At 49.3% G+C, this 24,570-nt stretch overlaps 6 protein-coding genes across 6 annotated transcripts; 3 read left to right on the forward strand and 3 right to left on the reverse strand.

Moving 5' to 3' along the window:
- Window positions 1-1,637: 1,637 nt before the first annotated feature.
- Window positions 1,638-2,931, reverse strand: F5J12DRAFT_785789 (uncharacterized protein; the record flags this gene model as incomplete). The annotated part of the gene is made up of 6 exons (XM_051743292.1): window positions 1,638-1,716; window positions 1,935-2,047; window positions 2,099-2,322; window positions 2,454-2,525; window positions 2,568-2,646; window positions 2,698-2,931. The coding sequence occupies 6 exons, from the start codon at window positions 2,929-2,931 to the stop codon at window positions 1,638-1,640; spliced, it is 801 nt and encodes a 266-aa protein (XP_051596178.1).
- A 1,649-nt stretch (window positions 2,932-4,580) lies between these two features.
- On the forward strand, window positions 4,581-9,689 carry F5J12DRAFT_414817 (meiosis protein SPO22/ZIP4 like-domain-containing protein). Its single transcript, XM_051739312.1, has 32 exons — window positions 4,581-4,702; window positions 4,822-4,995; window positions 5,109-5,177; window positions 5,249-5,308; window positions 5,376-5,426; window positions 5,499-5,548; window positions 5,617-5,715; window positions 5,788-5,842; window positions 5,902-5,939; window positions 5,996-6,178; window positions 6,242-6,263; window positions 6,332-6,435; window positions 6,500-6,584; window positions 6,655-6,706; window positions 6,761-6,796; window positions 6,850-7,010; window positions 7,072-7,127; window positions 7,184-7,433; window positions 7,500-7,514; window positions 7,572-7,809; window positions 7,862-7,902; window positions 7,962-8,122; window positions 8,183-8,279; window positions 8,336-8,379; window positions 8,425-8,610; window positions 8,671-8,730; window positions 8,791-8,818; window positions 8,871-8,890; window positions 8,953-9,141; window positions 9,202-9,269; window positions 9,334-9,424; window positions 9,478-9,689. Exons 1-32 carry the CDS (start codon window positions 4,636-4,638, stop codon window positions 9,523-9,525), a joined length of 2,898 nt encoding a protein of 965 aa, XP_051596179.1. The 5' UTR covers window positions 4,581-4,635; the 3' UTR covers window positions 9,526-9,689.
- On the reverse strand, window positions 9,667-12,384 carry F5J12DRAFT_857264 (WD40-repeat-containing domain protein). The gene is made up of 5 exons (XM_051746727.1): window positions 11,539-12,384; window positions 10,742-11,464; window positions 10,139-10,656; window positions 9,901-10,075; window positions 9,667-9,838 (listed from the first exon to the last, which is right to left on the reverse strand). The coding sequence occupies exons 1-5, from the start codon at window positions 11,926-11,928 to the stop codon at window positions 9,674-9,676; spliced, it is 1,971 nt and encodes a 656-aa protein (XP_051596180.1). The 5' UTR covers window positions 11,929-12,384; the 3' UTR covers window positions 9,667-9,673.
- An 859-nt stretch (window positions 12,385-13,243) lies between these two features.
- On the forward strand, window positions 13,244-15,247 carry F5J12DRAFT_962491 (guanine nucleotide-binding protein alpha-2 subunit; the record flags this gene model as incomplete). The annotated part of the gene is made up of 11 exons (XM_051749954.1): window positions 13,244-13,335; window positions 13,376-13,406; window positions 13,458-13,505; window positions 13,563-13,858; window positions 13,910-14,097; window positions 14,135-14,178; window positions 14,232-14,303; window positions 14,355-14,426; window positions 14,477-14,589; window positions 14,646-14,701; window positions 14,861-15,247. The coding sequence occupies 11 exons, from the start codon at window positions 13,244-13,246 to the stop codon at window positions 14,896-14,898; spliced, it is 1,050 nt and encodes a 349-aa protein (XP_051596181.1). The 3' UTR covers window positions 14,899-15,247.
- Window positions 15,248-16,588: 1,341 nt separating this feature from the next.
- F5J12DRAFT_857273 (Cullin family-domain-containing protein) lies at window positions 16,589-20,008 on the forward strand (the record flags this gene model as incomplete). The annotated part of the gene is made up of 13 exons (XM_051746728.1): window positions 16,589-16,598; window positions 16,757-16,832; window positions 16,902-16,975; window positions 17,053-17,357; window positions 17,426-17,499; window positions 17,558-17,665; window positions 17,725-18,041; window positions 18,095-18,210; window positions 18,260-18,686; window positions 18,748-18,935; window positions 19,003-19,222; window positions 19,291-19,464; window positions 19,531-20,008. 13 exons carry the CDS (start codon window positions 16,589-16,591, stop codon window positions 19,776-19,778), a joined length of 2,337 nt encoding a protein of 778 aa, XP_051596182.1. The 3' UTR covers window positions 19,779-20,008.
- Window positions 20,009-21,570: 1,562 nt separating this feature from the next.
- F5J12DRAFT_857282 (uncharacterized protein) lies at window positions 21,571-22,514 on the reverse strand. The gene is made up of 5 exons (XM_051746729.1): window positions 22,363-22,514; window positions 22,295-22,303; window positions 22,104-22,231; window positions 21,770-22,044; window positions 21,571-21,717 (listed from the first exon to the last, which is right to left on the reverse strand). Exons 1-4 carry the CDS (start codon window positions 22,433-22,435, stop codon window positions 21,787-21,789), a joined length of 468 nt encoding a protein of 155 aa, XP_051596183.1. The 5' UTR covers window positions 22,436-22,514; the 3' UTR covers window positions 21,571-21,717; window positions 21,770-21,786.
- Window positions 22,515-24,570: the final 2,056 nt, after the last annotated feature.

The following is a 24,570-nucleotide window of genomic DNA, read 5'->3' on the forward strand; positions in this document are numbered from 1 at the left end:
TCAATTTCTGTAGATATGATGATCGGTGGCAAGCTCATTCATGCTTAGGAGGTACTGGAGGACGCCGCCGTGATCACTCAGCAGCAGCCCTACCGGTCAGCACCGGTCAGCAAAAGCTCACCGTGATCAATATCATCATCATCGTATCATCATCATCATCATCATCATCCGTTCAGGCGGCCACTGTAGCTCCGAGCGCGGGACGTGTAGTGGGGATCGACATATATGATTGAGACAGGAGCTGTTGATATGGTATGACGTGAAATTCTGTGCTGGCTGGGCTGACTGCAAAAAAGAAACAACCGCTGTGCCATTACCTTTTTTTGTTTTTTTATATATATTTATTTTGGGCTTTTTTGATCTCTCCTGTGGCACATAATATTATTTCTCTCCTGTTAAACTTTTCAATTTCGGGTTTTGATTCGGAATGACACGACTACGATTGACGACTCGACTGACGACGACGACGACGACAAACGGACGGCGTAATTCGGACAGAGAGGGTTATATCGATCCAGGCAGGTTCTTTTTTTTTTCTAATGTTTTTTTTAGCAATTCGAATCGGGTGTTTCAGCCGAGATGGCCTCGACGATGACGACGACCGTCGAGTGAGTTCGCGACAAAGTTGGCTGTCACTTGCGGGTACGAGCACGTGGCACCCGGAGCTGGCTAAGCTCGAGCGCAGCGTTCAGACGACGCTGTTCCGCATACCATGCAAGGCAAGTACAGCACTACATAAAAGGGGTACCTTATTCGCGACCAGTATAACAGCTTCCCTTGCTGCGACGCTAGCCTCGAGTAAGGTAATAATACCCTGTTCAATCCGACGGTGAGGTATCATTTTTGAGCGTGTGTTCCAAATTCGACTTTTCCGACTTTGTACATACGTTGCATACGTTTCAAAAACTGATTTTCAGGTCCTGTCTGGCAGGAGGTTGCGCCTGGCGACCTTGGGACCTTTTGGACAGCGATCGCTGGCGACGTTTGTATTGTTGCATGGGTACTTGCTGTCCGACACACGGGAGATTACATAAGCAGAATTTGTAGTGAGGCCCGATATTTTTTACTTGTTTATTTATTTAATTTATTTCCCAAAGTGATTTTCCCGAACAAGTGGAAATGAACAAAAAGAAAAATAACAACACAAATATGGAAGTTAAAGGGGCGCACAAACAAGTTGCTGTGGAGACTATAGCATGACAAGTGTAGCACTAGTGCCCGCTATAGCTTACGGTTTATGTATGGACGTATGTACCCAGTGTATGGAACCTTAGTTCAACTTTTTCGGATCACAAGGACCAGTTTCCTAGTTTTTTTTTTCGGAACGACAGATTGTTCATTATCGAATTGGCAGCGGAAGCCAGTCCGATAGGCGATGAGCACCTAGACATAAACGATACGCCATTGGGATGCATCATCATATCAGCTAGAACGGACGGGATGGATAATTGATGAGTCTTTTCGTTTTGCTAAATCATCTCACCAGGTTGGCATGTGCGGGCCGCACACTATCCTCCCGGTTCATAGGTTAGTGTTCCCGAATGGAGCCGAACTATGGTCATAGGAGTGTGGGCGGGCCCCTCGGAGTTGAGCAGCAACTAAGTAGGAGAAAAGAAAGGGGGGGGAAAGGTGTGGTGTTAGAGGTAATACGCTCCTTTCGGACCTCGGTGTTTTTTTCTTTCTTTGTAGACTTCGCGCATGGCGAGCACGAGGAAGCTGAAGTAAACCGGAAAAAGCAGAACAGGGGTGAACCCTGATATAATATATAAGCTAAGCAAATATATCCGACTTCAGATCGAAGAGAGTAGCGCTCGCGTGAAATAGGAAACGCGTCGCACGGTTACTGTTTCATACAAAGCGAGCCCATATGGCCGGCCATCCGACATGCAAATTGAGCACATAGGAGATGAGATGATATTGATAGGGATGCATACCTTGCATCCATTATGCGACCGCGCGACCGATCTTCAAACATCGGGTCTTTCCGGGGAGCCTCGTACAGCATCGATTGATCCAATCTATGTGAATAATAGTCCAGGGACCCAGGCTGGGAAGCCCGAGGCGTGCCGAATTGGGTCATGAGTCAAGCGCTTGTTACTCTCCATGCCACGGGCCAACGAGCAGTGACTGGGTTGCTCTCTTCTATCGACGGGGTTCCTTCCGGTAACTGCAGTGTATGCAGGGACCAAGGGTGGCTGTACCACTCCGTCGTGATGGCGGAGTGATAGATTGGGGCGTTGAGGAGAGAGCCATATGGAAGATCTCCTCTGGCGTGACAGCATATCGTTTCTGCGTCAGTACCCGTATCCCATGGAGGTGACACTGACATGTATGTAGCAGTACTCCGTGTGTATGACCTTGGCAGGCAGGGACGGAGGGCATGAATGATAGTGGCTTGTGGCAGGGTCCGTAGTACGGTATTCCGGTGCGGGCAACTCGTTACAGCTCGTTACCCATCTGGCCAGGTGACAATAGTTGGACAGGGAGCACCTTGATCATTGCACGTTGCCAATATGGAGATACGCCTTACACAGAATTGAGAGCACAATGGGGGATAGTATGCGCACAGCCGCACTGCTGAACTGGGATTGCAGTGATAGTGTGATACGTATAGTCCCTGCAAGTTAGGAAATTTGTTGCTCGTACCTACAAAGGCGATCAATTGAAGTTTGGGATCATGTTGCAGATGAAACATACAATGTCGGCACTAATAATCAAAAGAATTCTGCTGTGTGTTCGAGATCGTTCATGTTCTCTGTGAAGTTCTTGCGTTTGCTCGTTCGGGTCGCACAAGGTGGATATTTTTCGGAGTCGGACATACCGGACAGACCGACGGAACTGCCTGCTAGTAGCAGCTAGTCCTTGCTTGGTACCCGTTTTTTTTTCGGGCGAAGGAGGCACCAGACCGGCGTTATCAGCGGGCTTCTTCATGGATCACACATGCCTGCGATGGGTAGGGTAGTATCAGGGTAGTGGCAACGACAACGACAACGGTAACGGTGTGTAGTGGCGGCTGTGACGGAGCGGGGGAAAGGTGGCTGCGAACAATTGACAGCGCAGCACATCTGCTGCATCCAAATGCAAATGCAAAGGAACAGGAACAAAAGGGAAGTAAATGGTTGGTGGTGCTAGGCGCGGGAAGAGAAAGGAAAGGTCCAATGAAAACTTCTAAGGAACGTTCTCACTCTGACGATGAAACGATGCTACTGAATCATGCCTTAACCAGTCTGATAGTCCACGTCGCGATGCGGCGTCACGCTCGAAGAGGACTGTCAAGATGATCACGAATGGTTTGGCGTGAGCTTCGTGTTTGATGGCTCAACGTCCGAAAAAGAAACCTTCGTAGGGCCGAGCATGTTCGCCGGTCACCGGTCACCACGGCCCTCTTCGCCACTTCCACGCCGGACGTTTTCATTACCACAGGAATCAAAGCATGTCATTAGACAGCGCTATATAGACACCACACGGCAGATTGGCAAGGCAGGGAAGCATTCTAACCAAACACGATGGCATTGTGTTATACAAATGTGTTGGCCCGCTGATCATGCGAAACCTGTATTCGAAGCCACTAAGAGGCTTGATCGTATTTACGATTGTGACGCCCGCCCTTCAATCTACCCATCCGAGGACCAAGATGCATCCGATGAAGTCTGCTGTGCGAGGTTCTTTTTTAATACGGCAAGGCGGGATGATAGGAACGCCCGCGTGAAAAAATATCCGGAAAGGGCTCCTGTCACTGATTGGGTTTTGGAAACATGGAGGGGAGGGGTTGTGAATGGTGAGAAGAGTGGAGGGGGTGGTCACACAACGTTGTCGATTGCGTCACCGGGTATACATGGTCATGGTCGTCGTTGCGACGGTTGTTGGCAAATGGAGAATTGATGAATGAATGTTCGACACACAAAGGATGTGTGGCGCAGCGGAAGAGAGTAAGATCATATCCGCATGCAGCAAAAGGGTGGTAGTGACAGACGGACGGACGGACGGGACAACAGCAACAGCAAGACGTTAAGGCGTTTATGGGCATGAAAAAGGAATGATGAAAATTGGGGTGAATAGAACTGCCACCAACTCACAGACACCGCAGACGATTGTTTGGTTCCTGTTAAACCGCAGGAGCTTGGAACCCAACAGGGCTACAAATAGGAAACGTTATTTGAAAGGGTGCCAGCCATATGGGAAGGTGGGTCCCGCGACCAGTGCGAATGGGGTCAATGGATGTTTACGAATCGATTTATTGGCAGTGTGAGATGGCGTCGTAGTGTTTTTGTTTTTTTTTTTCGTATTTTAAATATTTTTGTAATTCTCAGGTGCGTAGGTAACGTACCTCCAGTGAGACCTGCGGTGAGGCCAGCGAACATGCCATCTCTGCGTGCTTCCTGTCATGTGCACCCCGAAAAAAAAAATAAGAACTTTGCATTGTACGGAGATACAATGGGCTGACCTTTGTAGCGACGGTTTTCAGACTTTCTGGTATCTCTTGACTGAGCATAGCTTCGAGCGAGGAATGCAAGGAAGACGAATATCGTAATTATTATTATTTATTTACAAGACAAGTCCCGATTCTGTCGCAACGCGTCCTGACTTTTACAGCAAGCCATTCACTGGCGAAGACGGTCAAATCGAACCGGGATCATGTCGACACCGAGGAAACAACGCCAGGCAACAACCAATTTGCAAAAACTATACGACCAGATCCAAGGCAAGGCTTCCCATTCTGTCTGTTTTACTCATGATGCGCGCCGCGCAAATTCACGGTGTCTTGTATGGGCGCGCGAATAGAAAGCTTTACCATTGAATACCTCCCCCTTTTTTCCGCAGAGATATCGATCAAGATCAAACCTAAGCTCAAAGATATTCCTTCGTCGTCTTCCATCGACGCGGCTTCCGTAGTCAAAGACCTCCATCAAATCGCATCCCTAGCGAAATCGTTCTCAGACCAGTGTCTCAGGTGGGGGAACGATGCTCATTTAGCAGATTTGCTCGATCAGCAAGGTCCGTCACAACCTTCTTTTTTCATTGGCGGCGACCACACTCCCTTCGGGGAAATCTCTGTCGCGCGGAAGGAACTATTGAGTGACCATCTGCCACCTTGCCACCCACTTAAGGAGTGAACCTATGGAACGCCTCGGGACTATTTCGTCAAGATTCCGACAGCCGTGTTATTGTCGCAGCATGTATGCAGCATAGTCCCCCTTTAGTCTCGTCGTGCAACAGTATGCCACGGCCTGACCCTTGTTTTCCAAAGTACGATTGGCAGGTTTCCGGCTGATGGAGGCAGGCCTGGAGGCTGAGCCGAGTATCCAAGGTTTGCTTCCCCTGTGGTAGCAAGGTTTAGTCCACGTGCCTCATTCCCGTGCGTGTTGTCTTTGCAGCCCTGTTGCATATGCTACAGGTAGCGAGCAAAACCGGGTCAGCACTCTCAGGTACGTCCTAGAATAGCAGCGGCTTTATGGCTTCCGTTGCTACAGCATCTTTTCATTTCGTGATGGGCGTAGAGCTCGGAAATAGCGAATCGGCTGCTAGCGTGTTGACATGTGCGGCCAAGGTGAGATCGCTTTTATCTCTCCAGTGGCGTTCATTTGGGTCCTTTGGCTTACCCTATTGTCCAAACAGTTTGAAGAGGCGCTGAGAAACCACAGTGATCCGGATCGCACGCACGAACACTCCAAGGCACGCGTCACCACTCTGTATTTTTCAAGTAGAATGGAAGCCGTGAGGCTGTTAAGCTTCTATCGGGTTACTGGATTGATATTCATGGGAGTCCTTGCGTTGGCACACACACAGGCCTGGAGGGAGAAGAACGAGGGTCTTGCAATGTTTATGGCTGACAAGATCACAGGTTTGGACCCTGGGCGCAATCGAATGCGTATCACGAAGTGGCTCATATCATCTAAACAGACAACGATAAACAGCTTGCATTGCTTTCCACTCGTGACGTAAGTGGCACTGATGAGCCTTCCCAAGGTTCTCTCTTCGCATCTTTTCCCAATAGCGAGAATTGCTGGCCTCCAAGTTACTGGACATCGGCAAATCCATTTTGAGAACTTGTCATCAAGGCGGGAAACTCATGGCGGACGGCAACAGAGCCCCTGATGCCCTGAGATGGATGCAGAAGGCATTCCAGGTAATAGAGCCACTGGAGTGCACCCCCAACTCCGAGTTAGCGGAGCTTAAGGTTCGTGCTTTCGGCATGTCTCTATTGAATATTGTCCGCGCACTGAAGGCGTGACCACTTTAGCGAGCCGTTCTCAGGAGTCTTGGTAAGCTACATCATTCCGATTGGATCCTCAGTGATACCGTGACCTACACCATACCGGCATGCTGTTAGCTCGGGGATACTTTCTAGCCTCATCCCATGATCCAGAGAATCTGACGCGGGCGGAAGTTGCGCTGGAAGAGATTATCTCCACTATTGACCCCTCGGTTGATCACGTAAGGGACTAGCCAGTACCGCTCTTGGGTTCTTTTCCGGAGAAAAGTCACATGTTCCCTTCAGACTAGTTCCGAATATCAGCAACTCCGCTGGATGAAACTAGCTGTGGTCAAGCGGCAAAAAGCTGGGAATTCAGAGCTTCTTCACGGTAAGCCGCGCTGACCGGCCGAGCGTTACCCTTTATGTCCTTACGACCACTGCGCACTGACTTTCATCAGCGCTGGAGTCCATTATTGATAACATGACTTTTTCTGAGGGCGACTTGTCCGAGTTAGTAAAGTTCTCGCCCGTGTACTTCGCTGACTGATAACAGTAATTAAACAGCATTCTCTTGGAGCTTCGCAGCCTTACTCCCCAGTAGTAAGTATGAGCTAGATTATGCTGTGGCGTTCATGTGACGTTGTTCTCCGCAGCGGTGTCGTGACTTCCGCGATCAAACGTTGCCTCTTGCGGGCATTGGATACGTCCGCGAATGTGGCTTCTATCGAAAAGTTGCTTGTGTCACTACTATTCCACTGCTCGAAGGGTGATGATCACGGGAAGGCGATGAAGGAGTTGGAGGAGTCGTTCCAAGGCAAGTAACATTGTTCCCATCAAGGGAACCTGCAACGTGGTTTCTGCCTTGACCATATCAGAAGTTGTCAAATCGGACGTTGAACTTTCAAAGGCAGCTGCGAGCGCCTGTCTGACTGTAGGTCGTCAAGTTCATTTAAGCACACCGACCTAGACCATTTATACTGGAAACAGCTGATATGGCAGTATGGCGACCGTCACTATCATGCCTCGCGGTGGCCGGAGGCAGCCGATTGGTTCATATGTGGCACCCATGCCGTATTCTCAGGTTTGGGACCCTCATGCACTTCGAAGTGTCTCCGCAAAGCTGCACTGTGCTATATTCAACAAAAGGAGTATGCAAAGGCGGCATTTGCCGTCAAACGGTGTCCCGTAAATGGTGCCACGACCCGTTATGTGGTATTTCTGATCGCTGTGCATCAAGGTTTGTGCCTACTCGATATGGCTACCTTATTGAGTGGCATTACCCACAGTCGGGTATAAATCTCAGGTTTGGAAGATGAAGGCAGGTCACGGTCCCTCCACGAGTATTCCATACATGGTTGATCGGATTGTTGGGTAGCTACCAGAGCCGTGAGGGAAATGGTTGAAGCCACCGATTTCGATCGAAGAATGCTCCTATTGGCATGCCGGCTTGCGCACGATTCCGACATGAAGAGTCTGCTTTTATCGGTGCTCATGGCATTACTAGATACCTTGAACTTTCGGATCGACGTCGAAAACTTGACAGAAGCCATGACACTGATACGGTGTATCATCAGATTAACTCTGAAACTCCTCGGACAGCCTGGCGCCAACATGTAACACTGCCTTACTTCACCATCAATCGATGTCTATACTTACACCTGACAGACCACCCCTTGTTAAGACATTACTGAATTACTTCAAGAATGGTTCGTGAGCACGTCATTCAGCATGTCTTCTTTCTCCTAGCTTTGTCCTCGTTCTTCAGCCAAGATCCTCGTTGAAAATGTCGCCTGCGAGAATTTCGCATTGGTGATCCGGGACTTATCATGGCTGTGGCGTACTGCGTACAATTGTGCAATCGATGGATGTTCCAATTGGGATAACCACGGCGAAGAAGTTTCTAACGCTTTCGATATTGCAAGACAGGTGACGTGTTATTATTTTCCAGATCTCCACACATGTTTTCGCCCTCCTAACTGAGATTAGCTACTCGAATTATACATAGCCAAGACGCTGACGGAAGTAGAGCCTTCTACGTACGTCTATATTGCGAATGCTTCCTTCGCCGCCACCTCTGGGCGAGGTCAGTGCCGCTGTTCGGACATTTGTTGTATGATGCTTACAGGCTCTTGTCATAAGTGATCATAGTGCGTGAACGGTTATCAGGCGCCGAAGCTGTAGAGGTGGGTGGTGCCAAGGTTCTACACTTGCAGCTAACTGTTCCGTAGCCTGAAGTTCTGCGGAGCCTCTCCGCAGAGATCAAATCGTGCGCAGGCAGGATCGCTGGTCTGCTGGACAAGGTTCCTCCAGCCGATCGTTCCCATCTCCAATCATTCTTGCACTTTCTGCGTGTCTTCCATGTTGAATCAGCATCACATCTTGGGGGTTGGCCGTCCGTCCTGGAGACGATCGAGGTGCGTCACCTTTTTTTTTCATGGGGGGGAAGTGATAGGAGAATTTTTTCCATCACATAGGAGGCTGCACGCGATCACCACCAATCTCTCGTCACCTATGAGGCAATTGGAGACGTTCTGGTATGTGCACATTAGATTCTAGACCTTTTTTCTTGGCCCTGATGATGGGTCACCTATTAGTGGGAGAACAAGAATTGTCCCATTAACGGCATGATACAACGTTTTCACGCTTCTGAGAATACACTAAATAATGCACACAGTACTCTACGCAGCCCTTGAGGTATGCCAACTCCTTATGAACGCTTGGATTTTGGTGATCTAAACTCCTCGCCACACCTGCAGGCAATCCTACATGCATGCCTCGCACACACCCAGCTGTCTTTGGACAAATTTTCACGGTGGTTGCGATCAATATGTAGCATCCTATTGGCCAAAGGGTCCGGGGCTGACCGGTCTAAAGCCATTCAGTACTTCGAGCAGGCGAATGCAGTCCTGGAAGAGCATGGTGACCTGGTAGAAAACGGAAACTTTGTGGGTATCTGCGAGGAGTAAATCTGTGTTCCTGACGACTTCTATTCCTCCCCATCAAAGCTTTATCCAACAGATGAACGATTATGGCTCCTTAGCACTGCCTACAACACGGGGGTGGAATGCCTGCAGTCCGTCACCCACGTTTCTGCCCTTGACTTTACTGCCACAACTCCTGTCTTGATTATGATACAGTGCATCCCTTGTCGACGAGGCTAGACGGTGGTTCGAATGCGCCACCGTGATCTGTCGGTTTGTTCCGAATGGCAAAGCTCGCGCAGAGAAGGTACGTGAAGTGGACATCGGTCTTTACACTTATCGCGGGTCCCGCTGGAATAGATATCAGAGACATATACCGACCTCCTGGCACACTACACAAGAAGCTAGACGATACTCATGGGTTTTGGGCACATCACACCTGTGTGTGAACGCCACCCAACCTCCTTCGCTTTTTGCCCGCATGTTTCAATCACACACACTTGTCGTTCTCGATATATATGTATCGTGTGATGGAATAGAACCCATGAGGATGTCATCATTGTTGCGCGAAGTCCCTAAGGTGATACAGCAGGACACGGCCCTTATTGTTGCCTATCGCGAAATACTCGCTTCCTACGGAAAAGTCCATGGAAGTAACGTGAGCAAGAGGTGTTTTGGTCGTTGGCCAATTGCCATAAACCGTCAGAGATGGAAGGTGGACCTATAAAACGGTGATTAGTTTAGGATGAATGCAAGAAAATAAAATAAAGTGAGATGCAGTACCAAACGTAGTTGGTCCCTTTTGACGTTGCTAGCCATGGCAAGCAACTGGGAGTCGTGGTTATACCGTAGACATGAGATATTCGTCGTCAAGTTGCCCAGGGTTTTGAGAGGTTTTGGCTTCGAGTCTTCACCTAGACTTCGAGCGTTGTAGACGTTGACAAGCCCAATGTTCGAACTATTTCAGCCAGGCTCAGTATCTCTTACGGTAGAGAAGAAAAAAGCAGACGGTCATACTCACCCAATGGACAGATAGTTACCCCGTTGGTCTCCGCTCATTATTTTGCTGCCAAATCCACCCTCGTCCTGCCATCGCTTAACACATTTTCGCTGTCGTATGTCCCACACATACACCTGCGAATCCTGCGTCAGACTTAGGAGCTCACCGTCCTGTACCCTAGACCACCACAACGACTTGACGGCTGCGTTTGCCTTGAGTCCCGCCACGACCTGCGCCGACCCTGAGCGCCAATCGACGAGATGAATGTAACCACGGCGGCCTGCTACAGCAAGGACATCACCATCGGGGCTGAACGCGCACGTCTCCATGCTGGTATCTTGGTTTGCTGATGAGAATGTAGTTCCCCAAAGCCCACGCGGCGAGCGGTGGGACGCTCCAGATTGGAAGTCGTAGGTGTAGTAGAAGGGGCGTGGACCGGTCATGAAGATGGAAGAGCCGGACGGGTGGAAAACAGCATTGGTAATGGGAAGAGAGGGGATGTGAAGAGTTTGTGCGTGAGGGTTTGTCAAACCATCGACCTGATGGAATGGAGAGAAGGGGCAAAGGTGACAACATCAACATGAAGAACAGGGGAAGGAGAGAAATAGGGGACCGAAAACGTACGTGGAAAAGCCTCAAACGTCTGTCTGTGCTTGCCGTGAGGAGAACGGGGATCTGAGGGGAAGGGTGAAACTGGACGGATTTAATTTCACCCTCTGCGGGAGCTGCCTGGTTGGCATCACGCAGACAGTCGACTGATATCACGCCCTGGGTCAACACCCTCGGTTTTTTCCCAGCCGATATGCCGCCTGTTGATGCTAGGAGGTCAGGGAGGATATCTTCGATAGTGTTATCGACGTCGGAGTCAGAACCGGACGATCTCCTCCGTTTTGAAGGGTGTAGCTTTTTCCGTGCTTTTGTTGCCCACTCTGGGGTTGGGTTGATACGTTCGAATTGACGGCGCAGCTTGCGCTCGTACTCTCGACCGTTGACCGTATCTTCTGAAGGTGCATCACGGAGTTTTCGAAGACGACTGTGCGCAGTTAGGGATACTTGCAAATTTGCGTCATCAGGGTCTACCCATGCAGGTGCTTTACGGCCGGGTTGCGCATCCCCTGCGGAAGTGGTCTGGTCTTGTTCTTCGGTGACGATCTCGGGTATACTTTCGGTCTCCTGAGAGATGTGTTCAACTTCATCTGTTTCTTGTGCACTATTTTCCTCTTCATCATCTTCATCATCATCGCTCTCGCTTTCACTGTGGTACTTCCGGATGACCAGCTGTGCCGCGTCCGGAACAGTAGAACTGTCCGAGGTTGAGGGTGCCACACCGTCATCAATGAAGAACAGCTGGTTAACCAAAGTGAAAACGTCTCGGATGTAAGATCCAGAACATTTTTTCCGTGGAAAGGGGGGGCACATACATCTGAATCCAGCATGTGTTCCAATTCCTTCGACTCCGCCCCTGCGTCTGGCTCTTCTTCGTCGGTAATTACGAGCCCAGCCTCGACATCCAACCCTGTCTTTTTCTTTGACGAAGAAGAGGAGGACGACGGAACATAAGGAGTGCCAAATAGCATGCTTTCCAGACGTCTTTCTTCATCGTCTTTGCTCGCGTCGTCTGTCAAAACGGCGAGATGGTTGGAACCGAGTGGTTTTACGGCTTCATCTTTGGCAAGTTTTTGGCGTTTTCGAGTGTGTTTTGGCATTGCAAGGGCTGCGTCGTCGATCGGAATGCACTTTCGAGGGAGTCGATATGTGACCCGGTTCACTCGAGCAGGTGGCTGTGTAAAAAAGAACTGGCAGAGGTTCATCTTCCTTGAAGGCAGACCAGAGATCCAACACCAAGGCAGTCATTCACTTTCGACCATGGTGCACATGAAGGGTTACTCGTATGAACACTTGCCTTACTATGCCCATTCTTTCAATTTGCACACCCCAGGGTTCCGAATGTGCATGAGCCCAAGGATCCTTAATACTGACGTGCTATCGTGTGGCCTAGAAATATGATCGATGGCGGCCGTCCCAGCCGTCCCAGTCTCATCGCAGTTTCAACCTGAGGCCCTGGCATGGATCCTGCATCTATGTACTATCCCAGAGTTGCTGAACTAGACACGCAGACACGTCTTCATACTATTGGGCGTTTGCTAACCTGCAACTGTCAACTTCGGCTACCATTGTACCTGTGCTGTCCCTCTCTGTCGGCGGGTTGTGCAATAATGATCCGACAACGTGCAAACTTGTACTTAGACTTACTAGGAGATCACGCGAGTAGTGAACTTGTGGTTTGGTATCCCAAGCTAGTGACTCATGTGCGACCGCTCTAGCTCCGATCTGCTTCACGCAGTAAGAGAAGTTGACTCATTAGATGGAATCACAGGCCACTGCAGTCGTGAAAGTAACTGAGCATTGGTAATTGGTAATATGAGGAGGCTATCGGCGACGGTATGTCGCCTAGGCTCGCGTCCCGATCTGAGGTTGCTAACAGCTGCAGCCAGACGCGAGACGTATGTCTAGTATGTACGACACGCGCCCGTCACTGATTCCCTGTGTCCGTGACCAAATCGGTCATGCTGGCAGGTTCTTACTGGTCTGTTCCATGAGACAGGGTCAATATAAATGTTAGCTAGTGCGACACCGACACCGTCGGAGCTCCGCATTTACCAGCGCGTAAGACCCTATGCGCGTACCTAGTGTGTAAAGGAGAGTTTCTGTCTGTTTAAGCTTTTCTTTAGTGCGCATGTGCTGTCAGGTTGGTCTGTGATCAGATAGTGCCATCAAACCAAGCCAGGCAACATCATTGATAGTCGCTTCTCCCTGAGCAAGTGCCAGCAGACACCATTCAGTATTCAAGTCCGCGGCCGCTGAGGTGTTGTCAAATATCACGGATTTTGTCACGGACAAAGTTTATTGGCTGCGTGGAAAATTCCCTGATATTTGGTAAGCACTGGGCGCCTCTTCTGCTCACGATACCCACTCCTGCGTGGTCGGGCTTCCGTAGGCTTCTGTCTGTGTTTTTCCGCCGTCTTTTACTTTTCGTGTTTTATTCCTTTCTCTGTCTGTTTTTCCCTCTGGCACTTGTTGAGCTCTGTCGATTTGTTCCCTGCACATTTTGATTCTCGCCAGATAATGGGTGCCTGCATATCGACAGGGGGGATGGACCCAGAGGACAGACGGCGGCACCTCCAGGTGGAAAAGCAACTCAAAGAGGTCTATCTCGTGTTCTTTTTGGCACCTCGTGCTGACTCCATCACCTTCCAGGCAAAGACAAAGGATGGCCTCTCAGGTCAAGGTAGCAACCGCTCTGTACAGCTTGTCTCTTTTACTGATCGACTCATCTTAGGTGCTCCTGCTTGGTTCGGGAGACTCTGGGAAGTCCACTGTCCTCAAGGTACGCATGTCTTCTTGTGCTTACCCATCTCCATTGACCTCACTTCGTTCGCTCCAGCAAATGCGCTTCATACACAAAATCCCCTTCTCCCCGGAAGAGACCGAGTCTTATCGACAACTAGTATTCAACAACCTCATAACGGGAATGCTCTACGTGTTCGATGCAATGGAACATATGGAGTTGGAAGTCGCAGAGGACAATCTACCGTGCATGGACGTCATCCGTAATGCTAGCGACTTGCGAGACCATGAGCCATTCCCGATCATGTATTATGACCCCCTTAAGAACCTTTGGGGGGACAAGAATGTCCAAAAAGCATACCAAAGAGGCAACGAAGCCGCTCTGCCAGAGAAGTATGTCCTTTTCCTCGGTTAGAACAACCCTTTTCATTGCATCTTTGGTAGCCTTTCATACTTTTTCCCATGCTTGGACCGCCTTTTTGAGCCCTCGTACCAACCTACCGAACAAGACATCGTGCAGTGTCGCGCACGCACAATTGGCATTACCGAGACTACCTTTCACCTAAAGGACCATGAGATGCTGATGGTTGACGTAGGAGGACAGAAAAGCGAACGAAGGAAGTGGATACATTGTTTCCAAGATGTAACGAGCATCTTGTTTCTGGTTAGCTTTAAGTGGCTATGACCAATGTCTAGTGGAGGATCGCGACGCGGTAGGTCATTTAGCCTTTTGCGTGTTGCATGGGCCTGGAACTCTTGCAATCAGAACCAAATGCAAGATGCCATGACCATCTGGGACTCGATATGTCACTCGCAATGGTTCAAGCAGACCTCGATAGTGAGTTATTTTTCCTCTTCCTCTTCACGTTTCATTGACGAAACATTGCAGATATTGTTCTTGAACAAAGATGATCTCTTTAGAAAAAGGGTCGCGCACTCTGACATAAAAAACTTTTTTCCCGTGAGGCGTTTCGTCCTAGTTACTGGTGCAATACAAACCGGAAGTTGTAGGACTATGAAGGCGAACCCGGAGATGCGAAGGCTGGCCGGGATTACTTCAGGAAGCGTTTCGTTCGACTTTCGCAAAAAGCGGGGCGCTCGAAAGAGCGAGAAATATACGTACAGTACGTGATACCTGATTGATTTATCCTCGCCACTCTGACCGCGCCGTTTCCAACAGTACAACAACAGCTACGGATACAGCCATGCTGCGGGTGGTCATGGCCGCAGTTGAAGGTACTTCTTTAATTAACTCGACGTTTGACCTTATCACTGACTTCGTTCACAGAGTAAGTCCATTTCCTCTATCGCGCCCACCTCCTTCTGTCTCTGATTTGTCCATCCCTTCGCCTATCCATTGTTTTACCTCATCACCACCCACCTTCACCTTTATAGCACCATTCTTCGCACCAACCTCGAAGTTGCGGCACTAATTTAACTTCCTCCCCTTTTCTCCGCAATGTGAAACTGCCGCTTGTGTGAACTGGCAACGGTCATTAATAACGCGCTTCCCATTGTTCGGGTATCTTGGCTTAATTCCCACGCTGCAACAATCTCGGTTTCTCCAACTCTGAACATATTTCTCATCTATCGGACTACTATTCTACATGCATCATATTCCGTATGGCTGTCGGCTGTCATCGGCTTCTCTACACGTGAAACGCGTAAATTGCGATGGAATCGTTGATCAATACACGTTGTTTCCTTGCCTTTTCTGTTGTTGTTCACCTACAGTTCTATTATCACCAAGAATGTGAGTGAGGAAACCTCGGACCTTTTTCACATGGACTAACGGTATCGACCCGTGTTGACTCGATTTTTTTCCTTACAGATCAAGGAAATTTTGCTATAATGCCGGTCGTGACCTGAGAACAACCCTGATCGCGTTAGCTTCCTTCCCATTCCGAGATGCCGCAGCCCTTTCATCCACGGTCCTTTTTTTTCCATCACTGGGGCCGTTGTTTAGCGCTTCCCTGTATCACGCTGTACTAGTTTCATGCAGTGCTAAATCTTGTGTAGTCATCAGCTTCCGACATTGTACTTGCTTAAGATTTTCTCAAGATTATTCTTGATGTACTAATTTATTCACGATGGGCCATTGTAAGACGAGTATGTGTAATGTAGCCCTCTATCGGGAATCGATGTTGACATGAGAGGGATACATACCAATCTACGGTCAGGAGTTCCGGTCAATTGCTGGAATTCCGAGGGAGCGAACGGGCTGTTACGTGCCGTACGGTCGGGCTTGAGCTTGAGCCCTGAAACCCAGGCCTGCGGACCACTGCATTGCGGAGCCGTCTCCACCGACGCCGGGAGCCGACAAAATCTTAACAGCGGGCCGCCGGGCCCATGGCCAGGACCACATGCAGTCACTACATGGTACATTAGAGAGAAAGGATTAGTATTCACGTCCAACGTCCGAGTCTAATTGACAAAGGGGCCAATAAGAACTCATTACAACATGTAGTACCATCCAGGGTCCTACGGTACCCTGTCATTATACCAAATATATACAGAGTATACAGCGACTCATCTTGCACTGGATGTAGCAGGCCTTTTGTCGGTATGATGTTGAAGGTTCGTCACGGTGAACCTTTGGTACATAGCGCGGCACCAGTTCCGCATTCTCGGTAAATTCATGCAGTTGGTCAATGTCCTGTCCGACTGGCCCTAGTTTATTGGCAGCTTGTCGCAATAGAGTTTGCTTCGTGCCGATCGTTCGGTTGACATGCTGGGATGCGGGGCTACGGATCAACCGATCATAAATTTTTTCTCGCAAAAAATCGACGCTGGTTGAGATCTGAGACGTCAAGGCTCACTGTTTCTTTTTCTTCGTTCAAGTTATGACACAGTATGTCTATAGTAACGCCTCTTGGAGTCGATGGAGTTGGAGCATGCAATCACGCCTCGATCAAACTCTGGCGTAGGTGTGGGGTTGTGTTATCATGCGCATCAGACAGGTTGGGACACGCGTGACGTATATGTCTCGGCGTAGCAGAATCTTGAATGTCACGGTGGAGTTACCACATCATTCACTGATTTGATCTGAGCCTCTGAAGAATACTGTAACACGGTGTGCTTACCCTGAAAAGTTCAGAAAAAACCACTTGCAATGTGCCCGCGATGTCGTATAGTTGTCTGTTGCCAGTAGGAGACGTGATTGTGCATTACCTCTCTCCATACAACGAGCAGATAGTGTGTGTAGTTGGATCTTATCTTATCAATGTCGACTACGTAAGGCGTCCTACATGTCAAGTTGACCGACAACGGTGAAGTCCAACATGACAGAAGTGTTGTTCAGGTTATTATCGTTGCCAGCAAAGTCCAAAGGGTTCACCACCTACCAGCACACAGTCATCGATGGGGGGTCGGCATCTTCTCACCCAAACAAAACGCCCCGTTTAGATGCCGATTCTGATCCTGGTTCTGCATCTAGGTCTCGGGATCGTGTCAAGGGAAAGTCGGTAGAAAAGGATGGTCCGCTGACGGTGCAAATACATGATTTTGTAGGTGAGCGAGTCGTTTTTTCTTCCGTCGGGGATACCTTTCCGTGCTGAACGTTCATGGTGGCCTTTCCTTTGACGTAGCCGGAGTACAGGACAGGGCCGCATATGACAATTCGCTTGCGAGAGTCAAGCACTGCTTAAAAGTTATGTTGACGAAAGGATCAAAAGAACTTCTCCCGACGACGTACGAAGGTGTCTACAACGATTGTCGTGTAGTGGTCTGTGCGGGCACAAAGGGAGCGGTTCTCTATAATGCCTTGGTCATAGAACTCGACCGATCCTGCTGTAACTTGCGCTATGAACTAGTAAAGGCGACAGAAGATGGCGATTCCCTCGAATGGTTGAATCGCTTCGTACAAGTCTGTGCATGGTTCGAAGGACAAGTCGTCAGTTCAATGTGTTTCCCAACTGTGGCGTTACCACGCGCTTATGGTTTCTATTGACTGTTTTTTAGATGCTTGTACGCGCGTTACTGGCGTATCTCGATCGCGTGTATGTTCTCAAGAATACGGGGCTTCTGAATATACAGTATGCAACTCCACATTAGATGAATCTTTTCGCTTGGATCCACTGAAACCTCCTTAAGCGATCTCGCTTTCACATCTTTCAAACGACATGTTCTTGACTATACGACCATCATCGACCCCATTCAGACGGGCGTGCGTGACTGGTTATCTTGGGAGAGAAACGATGGGTCAGTACTCCACCAATCCTGTCACCTTTTACCACCGTCTTATCGAAAAAAAAAAAAAGAACTCTCAGCAGGGAAAATCCTCGTCGCGCATATGTCCAGGACCTCGTGTCACATCTCGTCAATCACAGCGTTTACGCTGTCGTTTTCGAGAGGTTCGTGGGTGAACAGACTCTAGCATATTTTTCAGAGGAAGCCGAAAAGAAGATTCATCAAGAGGGTTTCACCCCGGAAAGGTTTCTCGAGCACACAGCGCGGCGTGTTGCAGAGGAACGCACGAGAGCACTGGTGGTTTTTCAGACAACGACAGTGGCTCTGGTAGAGCGTGCTACGAGGCGCGGACTCCTGGAAGGAAGGCTGGATTGGCTTGCGGCTGGGGGTAGGGTCGTGTTTCGTCGTTCGAGCCCTGTGACTGACTGGATCTCTGCGCAGCTATCGACCCCCTTATGAAAGCTAGAGGAACCGACCGACTCGACACGGCATACACGGAATTTGCAGCTATGGAGGGACTCAATATACTCTGTCGGGAGTTCAAGATATATGTACAGGTAAGTTTGGATCGTTTTCCTGAACAACGTCTTTCTCACCTGAGGACAGAATGTCGTGGCGAACATCATTAAAGACACTGATCACGAGGACGTAATGATCGAAAAGTTGCTAGAGTTCAAAACCTTCTGTGAAGGAGCACTTCAGAACGCATTCATTGATCCTCAAACGAAACAACCAAATCGAGAATTTTCCTACGCGCTCACAGACGCATTCGCATATGGGTTCAAGGCACGGAAGAATAAGCCTGCGGAACTGATCGCGAAACATCTGGATCGACTCATGCGCCGTGGTCAACGAGACATGTCGGACGCGGAGTTTGACAAGTTGTTGGATTCAGTGCTTGGGTTGTATAGGTACACCGACGACAAAGACGTGTTCAGGACATTTTATCATCGTGCGCTGTCAAGGAGGCTACTGCTGGAGCGTAGTGCATCGGACGACTTCGAAAAGGCGATGCTAAAGAAACTGCAAGAGAGTCTGTGCCTTCATTGTCTCTGCGGCTGTTGATTACAAGTTGACTCGAAATCCCTCTTCAGACTACGATCCGGAATTCGGTATGGGTGACCACATGTTTAACGACTTGGTGCTTTCGCGGGATCTCTTGCATGAATATCGCAATCGCCTCCCAGACGGTGGCTCGCGGCATAGTCTATCTGTTATGGTGTTGCAAAGGAGTTACTGGCCATTCGCATCTCGGAAGAAGGACGTCGATCTCCCGCTCTGGGTACGTCGTTAACCCTGCTCCATACCGCCGCTTTTTACTCACAGAAAATCGGAAACTCGTTCGACAGATGCAATCCGAACTCGCTGCTTATGTTGCGTTCTATAAAAGCAAACACCAAGGACGCAAGCTGGACTGGGATCATTCCATTGGCACAGCTACACTCAAAGCACGGTTCTCACCGGTCACGAAGGAGTTGACGGTCAGCCTGTATCAAGCAGTCGTGCTTCTTCTCTTCAATGAATCTGTGGAGCTCGGGTACAAACAGATCCTGGAGGCCACCCGGATGGGTTCGTCGTGCTTTCATGCCACTACTTACTGATCTTGCGCATACTGACCTCGTTATGTTCTGGTGCAGATGAGGGAGAGTTGAAGCGTATATTGCAGAGTCTTGCCTGTGCGAACAAGAAAGTACTCAAGAAACAACCTGTAGGGAAGGACATTGACGAGACGGATGTCTTCTATTTTAACTCCGAGTTCACGGACCCGCGGGCCAAGGTACATATCAATTCCATCCAGGCTAAGGAGAACGGTACGTCATTTCCTTCATTTTTTGTTGTCCCGCGGATTTATCATATACATTTTTATCAGCCCGAAGAATCGACGCGCACGCAGTCGCATATCGATAGTGACAGAAAGCACTACCTCGACGCTGCTATCGTGCGAATCATGAAAGCAAAGAAAGAGCTGACATACGAGCAGCTCAAGACACAGACGGTCGAGGCTGTGAAGAGCCATTTCGTCCCTGAGGTGAGCGTGATCAAGCAGCGTGTTGCGGGATTGGTGGAACAAGAGTATTTGAGGCGGGACGAGGATGACATGAATAGGTACATTTATGTTGCTTGATATAGGAACAGTGCTTCCCCTTTGTTGTTGTAACAAATGCATAGGAAATTATTTTTGCAGATCCTGAGCCCCGTATGAAAGGTGTTGGTCGAGCTGTTACTGTTCGGAAGTGAGGCCCAAAATGTTCATATCAGTCGGCCAGATGACATCGGGAGCGCCACCATGCCCCGGGCTAGAACCTGGAGGAATAATGCTTATCCAGGGACCCTGCGCTAACAAGTTCACGTACACTACTTGGAAAGACTTGCGCTTGGCATGATTCAACAAACCTGCCGAACTGCAAACGTGCAGGAACGGAGACTGCGTAGTGAAGGCGGTTATGGCAGCCTAATATTTGAACAACCATCCCTATCGGAACGTAGCACGGCAGGCACTAGCCACCTCGGTAGAAACTGAGAGACCAACAGAACAGTCACAATCTCCATGGAGGGCGTGCGGAGTTAAGGTGGGTCTGCCTTTGGTCTGGAACGCATATTTGAAACCGGGAGCATGAGCACAAGAATTCCATCTTTCCAACGTCGTCTTCCTCCGCGCTCGGATCTTTCAATGTCTACCTTTTAGGTCATCTTCGCATTGTCAACGTCGGTCTCGATACTTCGGCCTTCTTCGTCCTCAACGCCCCTTGCCTATGTTAGCCTGGGTGAAGAAGGTATAGGAGTTCGAACCGGATAGGGCTGCACAACGAAAGTTCAAGAAGCACTTGGCAGAGGCATCCAGAACAGTCATATGAGTTTGCGGCGTAACAGTACCGTATTCTGGACGACGTTAGAGCTGGTTATTGAAAGCCTGGCGTTATAATACCAATGATGGTGATACCCGATACGCTCAGAGAACTGTCTTCCTTTGCGTGCCTTGTCGCAAGGTTTCTTTGAACAAGCAAATGGAATCTTTTTGCGTTCAATAAGTAAAATGTGCCGCACTAGATACGTGAGTATGTTTTTGAACTTGTAGAACGGAAGGCAAGCTGTGCGATGACTTTTTGGTCTTACCAGCGAGGAAAAATCATAACTTACAACACATTGGTAGCGAGTAAGGCGCCGCAATTGAATGACCCCGGTCCTCCCTCCGCATCCGGGAGTCTGCCGTGGTGAGTGCAACGCCGTGTAGTGTCCGCCATGGGGCCTTGAGGTCTGCGGTTGAATGTTTACAGCGCAGTGCCCATCGCGACATGACAGCACCAGTTTCCCCACAAACCTCGGAACATATCAGTCTCGTAACTAGATGTTTTGGGACACTCGCGGCTCATACCAAATTCACGAAGTGTGTCGAGGCAATAGCCTTGCGGGCGGGAACGCAGAGTTGGATGATGACTTATACCAACCATCCTCCGGCATCCAAACTGATATTCCTAATGTGCCCCTTGCAGATCTGAGGTGGACTCAGAATTGGACTCAAGTGATACAACAGGTAGGGTTCGGCAAAAATGCCGCATTGTCTTCATCACGGCAATAGATGATGAAGACGATGCAGCACGCCCGCCAATTCAACATGGACCCACATTACAAGTATTCATCTATTACAAGAACAGCTTGATCCAAACCCAGCACCAAGGTCTCAGCTGCATTCCAGTGTATCGACACCTCGGCTTCAACCTTGCGCTATTTCACGACCTGCTCAGCCGGGATGACCCACAATGCATGACGGACGTAACGATACACTACGAGCAATCACCGGTCTGCATCAATGGGTCAGTGAAGAGTTTATGCCATTGATTATCTCCTAATGGCATGAGTTTCTCCGAATGCGGACAGGCGATTCTGAGGCCGACTAAGTTGAAAACCAGAAGGACTGGAACCAAGACTAGGAATATATTCCATCTCGGCCTTTCGGAAATTCACAATTTACACAACCAGGAAGAAAAGTAGGTGGGAACACACTAGCAAATCACTAATAATACGTTCCACCTCTTCTACTTAGCCCGCACTATCTAAGAGGAGAGCTACAATGTACATATGTCAGATGGTATCGAGACAACAAGTAGTGACTCGCACCTCAGAAATTCTACCCCTCAAGGGAGAGTGGCGATGACAATCTTGTCCTGATAATGCCATCCGAGAGCATCGATAGAATATTCCAACACGACATCCTTTCCATCCAGTTTCAGCGTCAATGAGCCCCCAACGAAGGGTGGGTATCCAATGGTAAGTGTGACGCCGTCGCGCAGATTTCCAACCGCCTTGGTAATTTGAATCTTGCCCAGGAAAGGGATGGTCGCATAGACTTCGATGACGATCGTGAGCTTGTTCAAGTCGATAGTCACGTCAATCTGCACACAATAATCTATGAGCTGGACAGAAACATCGTGGCGACACAAGGAAGCTTCACCTCGATAGGACCAATGACGATCTTGTAGGTCTTTGCATTCTCATCGTTGCTCTCTACAGCATAGACGAAAGCGTCGCCTTGCCGTGTTTTGATGACCTTGACGTTGGACTCGAATTCCTGGATGGCGCCTGCAGTATTAGTGACTCAAGGTTAGCCATAACCCAGCATAGCGAGTAAATCGAGGTGCTCACGGATGATATCTGATGCACATGGGGAAAAATGAGTGAAAATTCGCCTGTGTAAACTAATGAGTACTCACGTTCACCAGAGATGATGGTGTTGTCATCCCAGTCCTGGTACTTCTTGAAAGGGGGTTCAGCAATTGATGGCATTATGCTTGTAGGTTGCGTTGCTGGGCTGGTATTGGTGCTGGGGGTGGATGGCACTGTCCCAAGTCCCTTTTATACCTGTCTGATCTCATCGTCCTCCAAGCACATTCCCAGGTACGTGTCAGGATGGGAATTAAGGGCGAATGAGTGCATGACATGGAGCTCGCTAGGAGAGAAAGGTAGAATGTATGTTAACGCTTGACAGCCGCATCGGACTGATTATGGACCTGGTGACCGGGCATAATGTCAATTCAAGGCTTTGTTACTGACACTGATTATGGGTAGGACATGGATACGTGAGAGAGGAGTACTGATGTGAAAATGTGTACATCCATACTTGATGTCACGGGTACAGATGGCGCCCGACGTCGGGCCCCACGCACATCAAGACCACGCTTGGGCTTGGAGAATCGAGGTCACAAGATATCGCAACTAAGAGCCTGATTTATCGGCTACAGAACACCTTGCGACAGCCCATGTACACCCTGTATTTTGCGCAGAGTGAGCTTCTGCTAAACGTCAGCTAGTCGCCGTTGGCAGCTCGTTCGGGTTTGAGCATATTTGGCAGGTATTATTACTAGCTTGCAGTGATGAGCTGACTTCAGGAACCACCGTGTCTGGTGTGGACTACAATAAGGCCCGTCGCGGATATGGTCAATCGGTTTGGACCATCGGTGTGAGGGCATTGGCATTTTTGCTAGAGTCGCAGGATGCGGCCACGATCCACGTCGAAAGTTCCGGCACGCCGTCGATATGAGTTGCCTATGGTACATACCCGCAACGCGCTATCCACGAGATACCGGGGCTTCGGTCAGGTGTGCTAGTTGCCACTTAGCAGGAACATTCTGCCCGTAAGAAACATTTATTATACGTACCTGTGTAAACATCCCCGTGACCGAACCCTTTCTGTCGGTGCAACGAAAAAGCGGCTTCACAATTCGACGTGCCTGTTGAACGGAATGCTGGAGTCAGGACCAAGTCACGGGACACCCTTTCATCAGCACAAGCCATACAAGTCCGGGCCGTCCGGGCCGCGACTGATACAACTGGCAAGATCATACGCGCTTTCAAGTTGGTACAACAGAGACGGAAAGCATTTGTTCTCTCAACTATTCAACTTCCCATTCTAGACTCGATGCTTATCCTATTCTCACTGTAAATCCAAATACAGAATCCTGAAAAAAGACGCTTGTATCTGAGTACTGACTGGCAGAAATAATCTGAATACAGCAGCGTGCGCTGGGACTGCATACTGGAAAGAAGAACAAGTCGAAGATCATGGAACTATAGACCTCGAAGTGAGTAGTCTATATGCCTTTACAGCGCTCGTGGATGGCCATCCGGACCCGTGACATCAGGCGTGTATGTAGGTACACTTTTCACGTCAGCCCGCTCTTTCACGTCGTCCGACCCCTGACCAGTGCTGCACATCAACGCTTCTAATTGACATCGTGCTCGATCACCAGGACCATAATCAGTCCGATGCCGCCGTCAGCGTTAACATTCTACCTTTCTCTCCTAGCGAGCTTCATGTCATGCAGTCATTCACGTAGCTCAATTCCCATCCTGACACGTACCTGGGAATGTGCTTGGAGGACGATGAGATCAGACAGGTATAAAAGGGACTTGGGACAGTGCCATCCGCCCCCAGCACCAATACCAGCCCAGCAACGCAACCTACAGGCACAATGCCATCAATTGCTGAACCCCCTTTCAAGAAGTACCAGGACTGGGATGACAACACCATCATCTCTGGTGAACGTGAGTACTCATTAGTTTACACAGGCGAATTTTCACTCATTTTTCCCCATGTGCATCAGATATCATCCGTGAGCACCTCGATTTACTCACGTTGCTGGGTTATGGCTGACCTTGAGTCACTAATACCGCAGGCGCCATCCAGGAATTCGAGTCCAACGTCAAGGTCATCAAAACACGGCAAGGCGACGCTTTCGTCTATGCTGTAGAGAGCAACGATGAGAATGCAAAGACCTACAAGATCGTCATTGGTCCTATCGAGGTGAAGCTTCCTTGTGTCGCCACGATGTTTCTGTCCAGCTCATAGATTATTGTGTGCAGATTGACGTGACTATCGACTTGAACAAGCTCACGATCGTCATCGAAGTCTATGCGACCAT

This window comes from Pisolithus orientalis (genome assembly GCF_024613125.1).
Source record: "Pisolithus orientalis strain OTSU chromosome Unknown F5J12scaffold_42, whole genome shotgun sequence".
Taxonomy (NCBI): Eukaryota; Fungi; Basidiomycota; class Agaricomycetes; order Boletales; family Pisolithaceae; genus Pisolithus; species Pisolithus orientalis.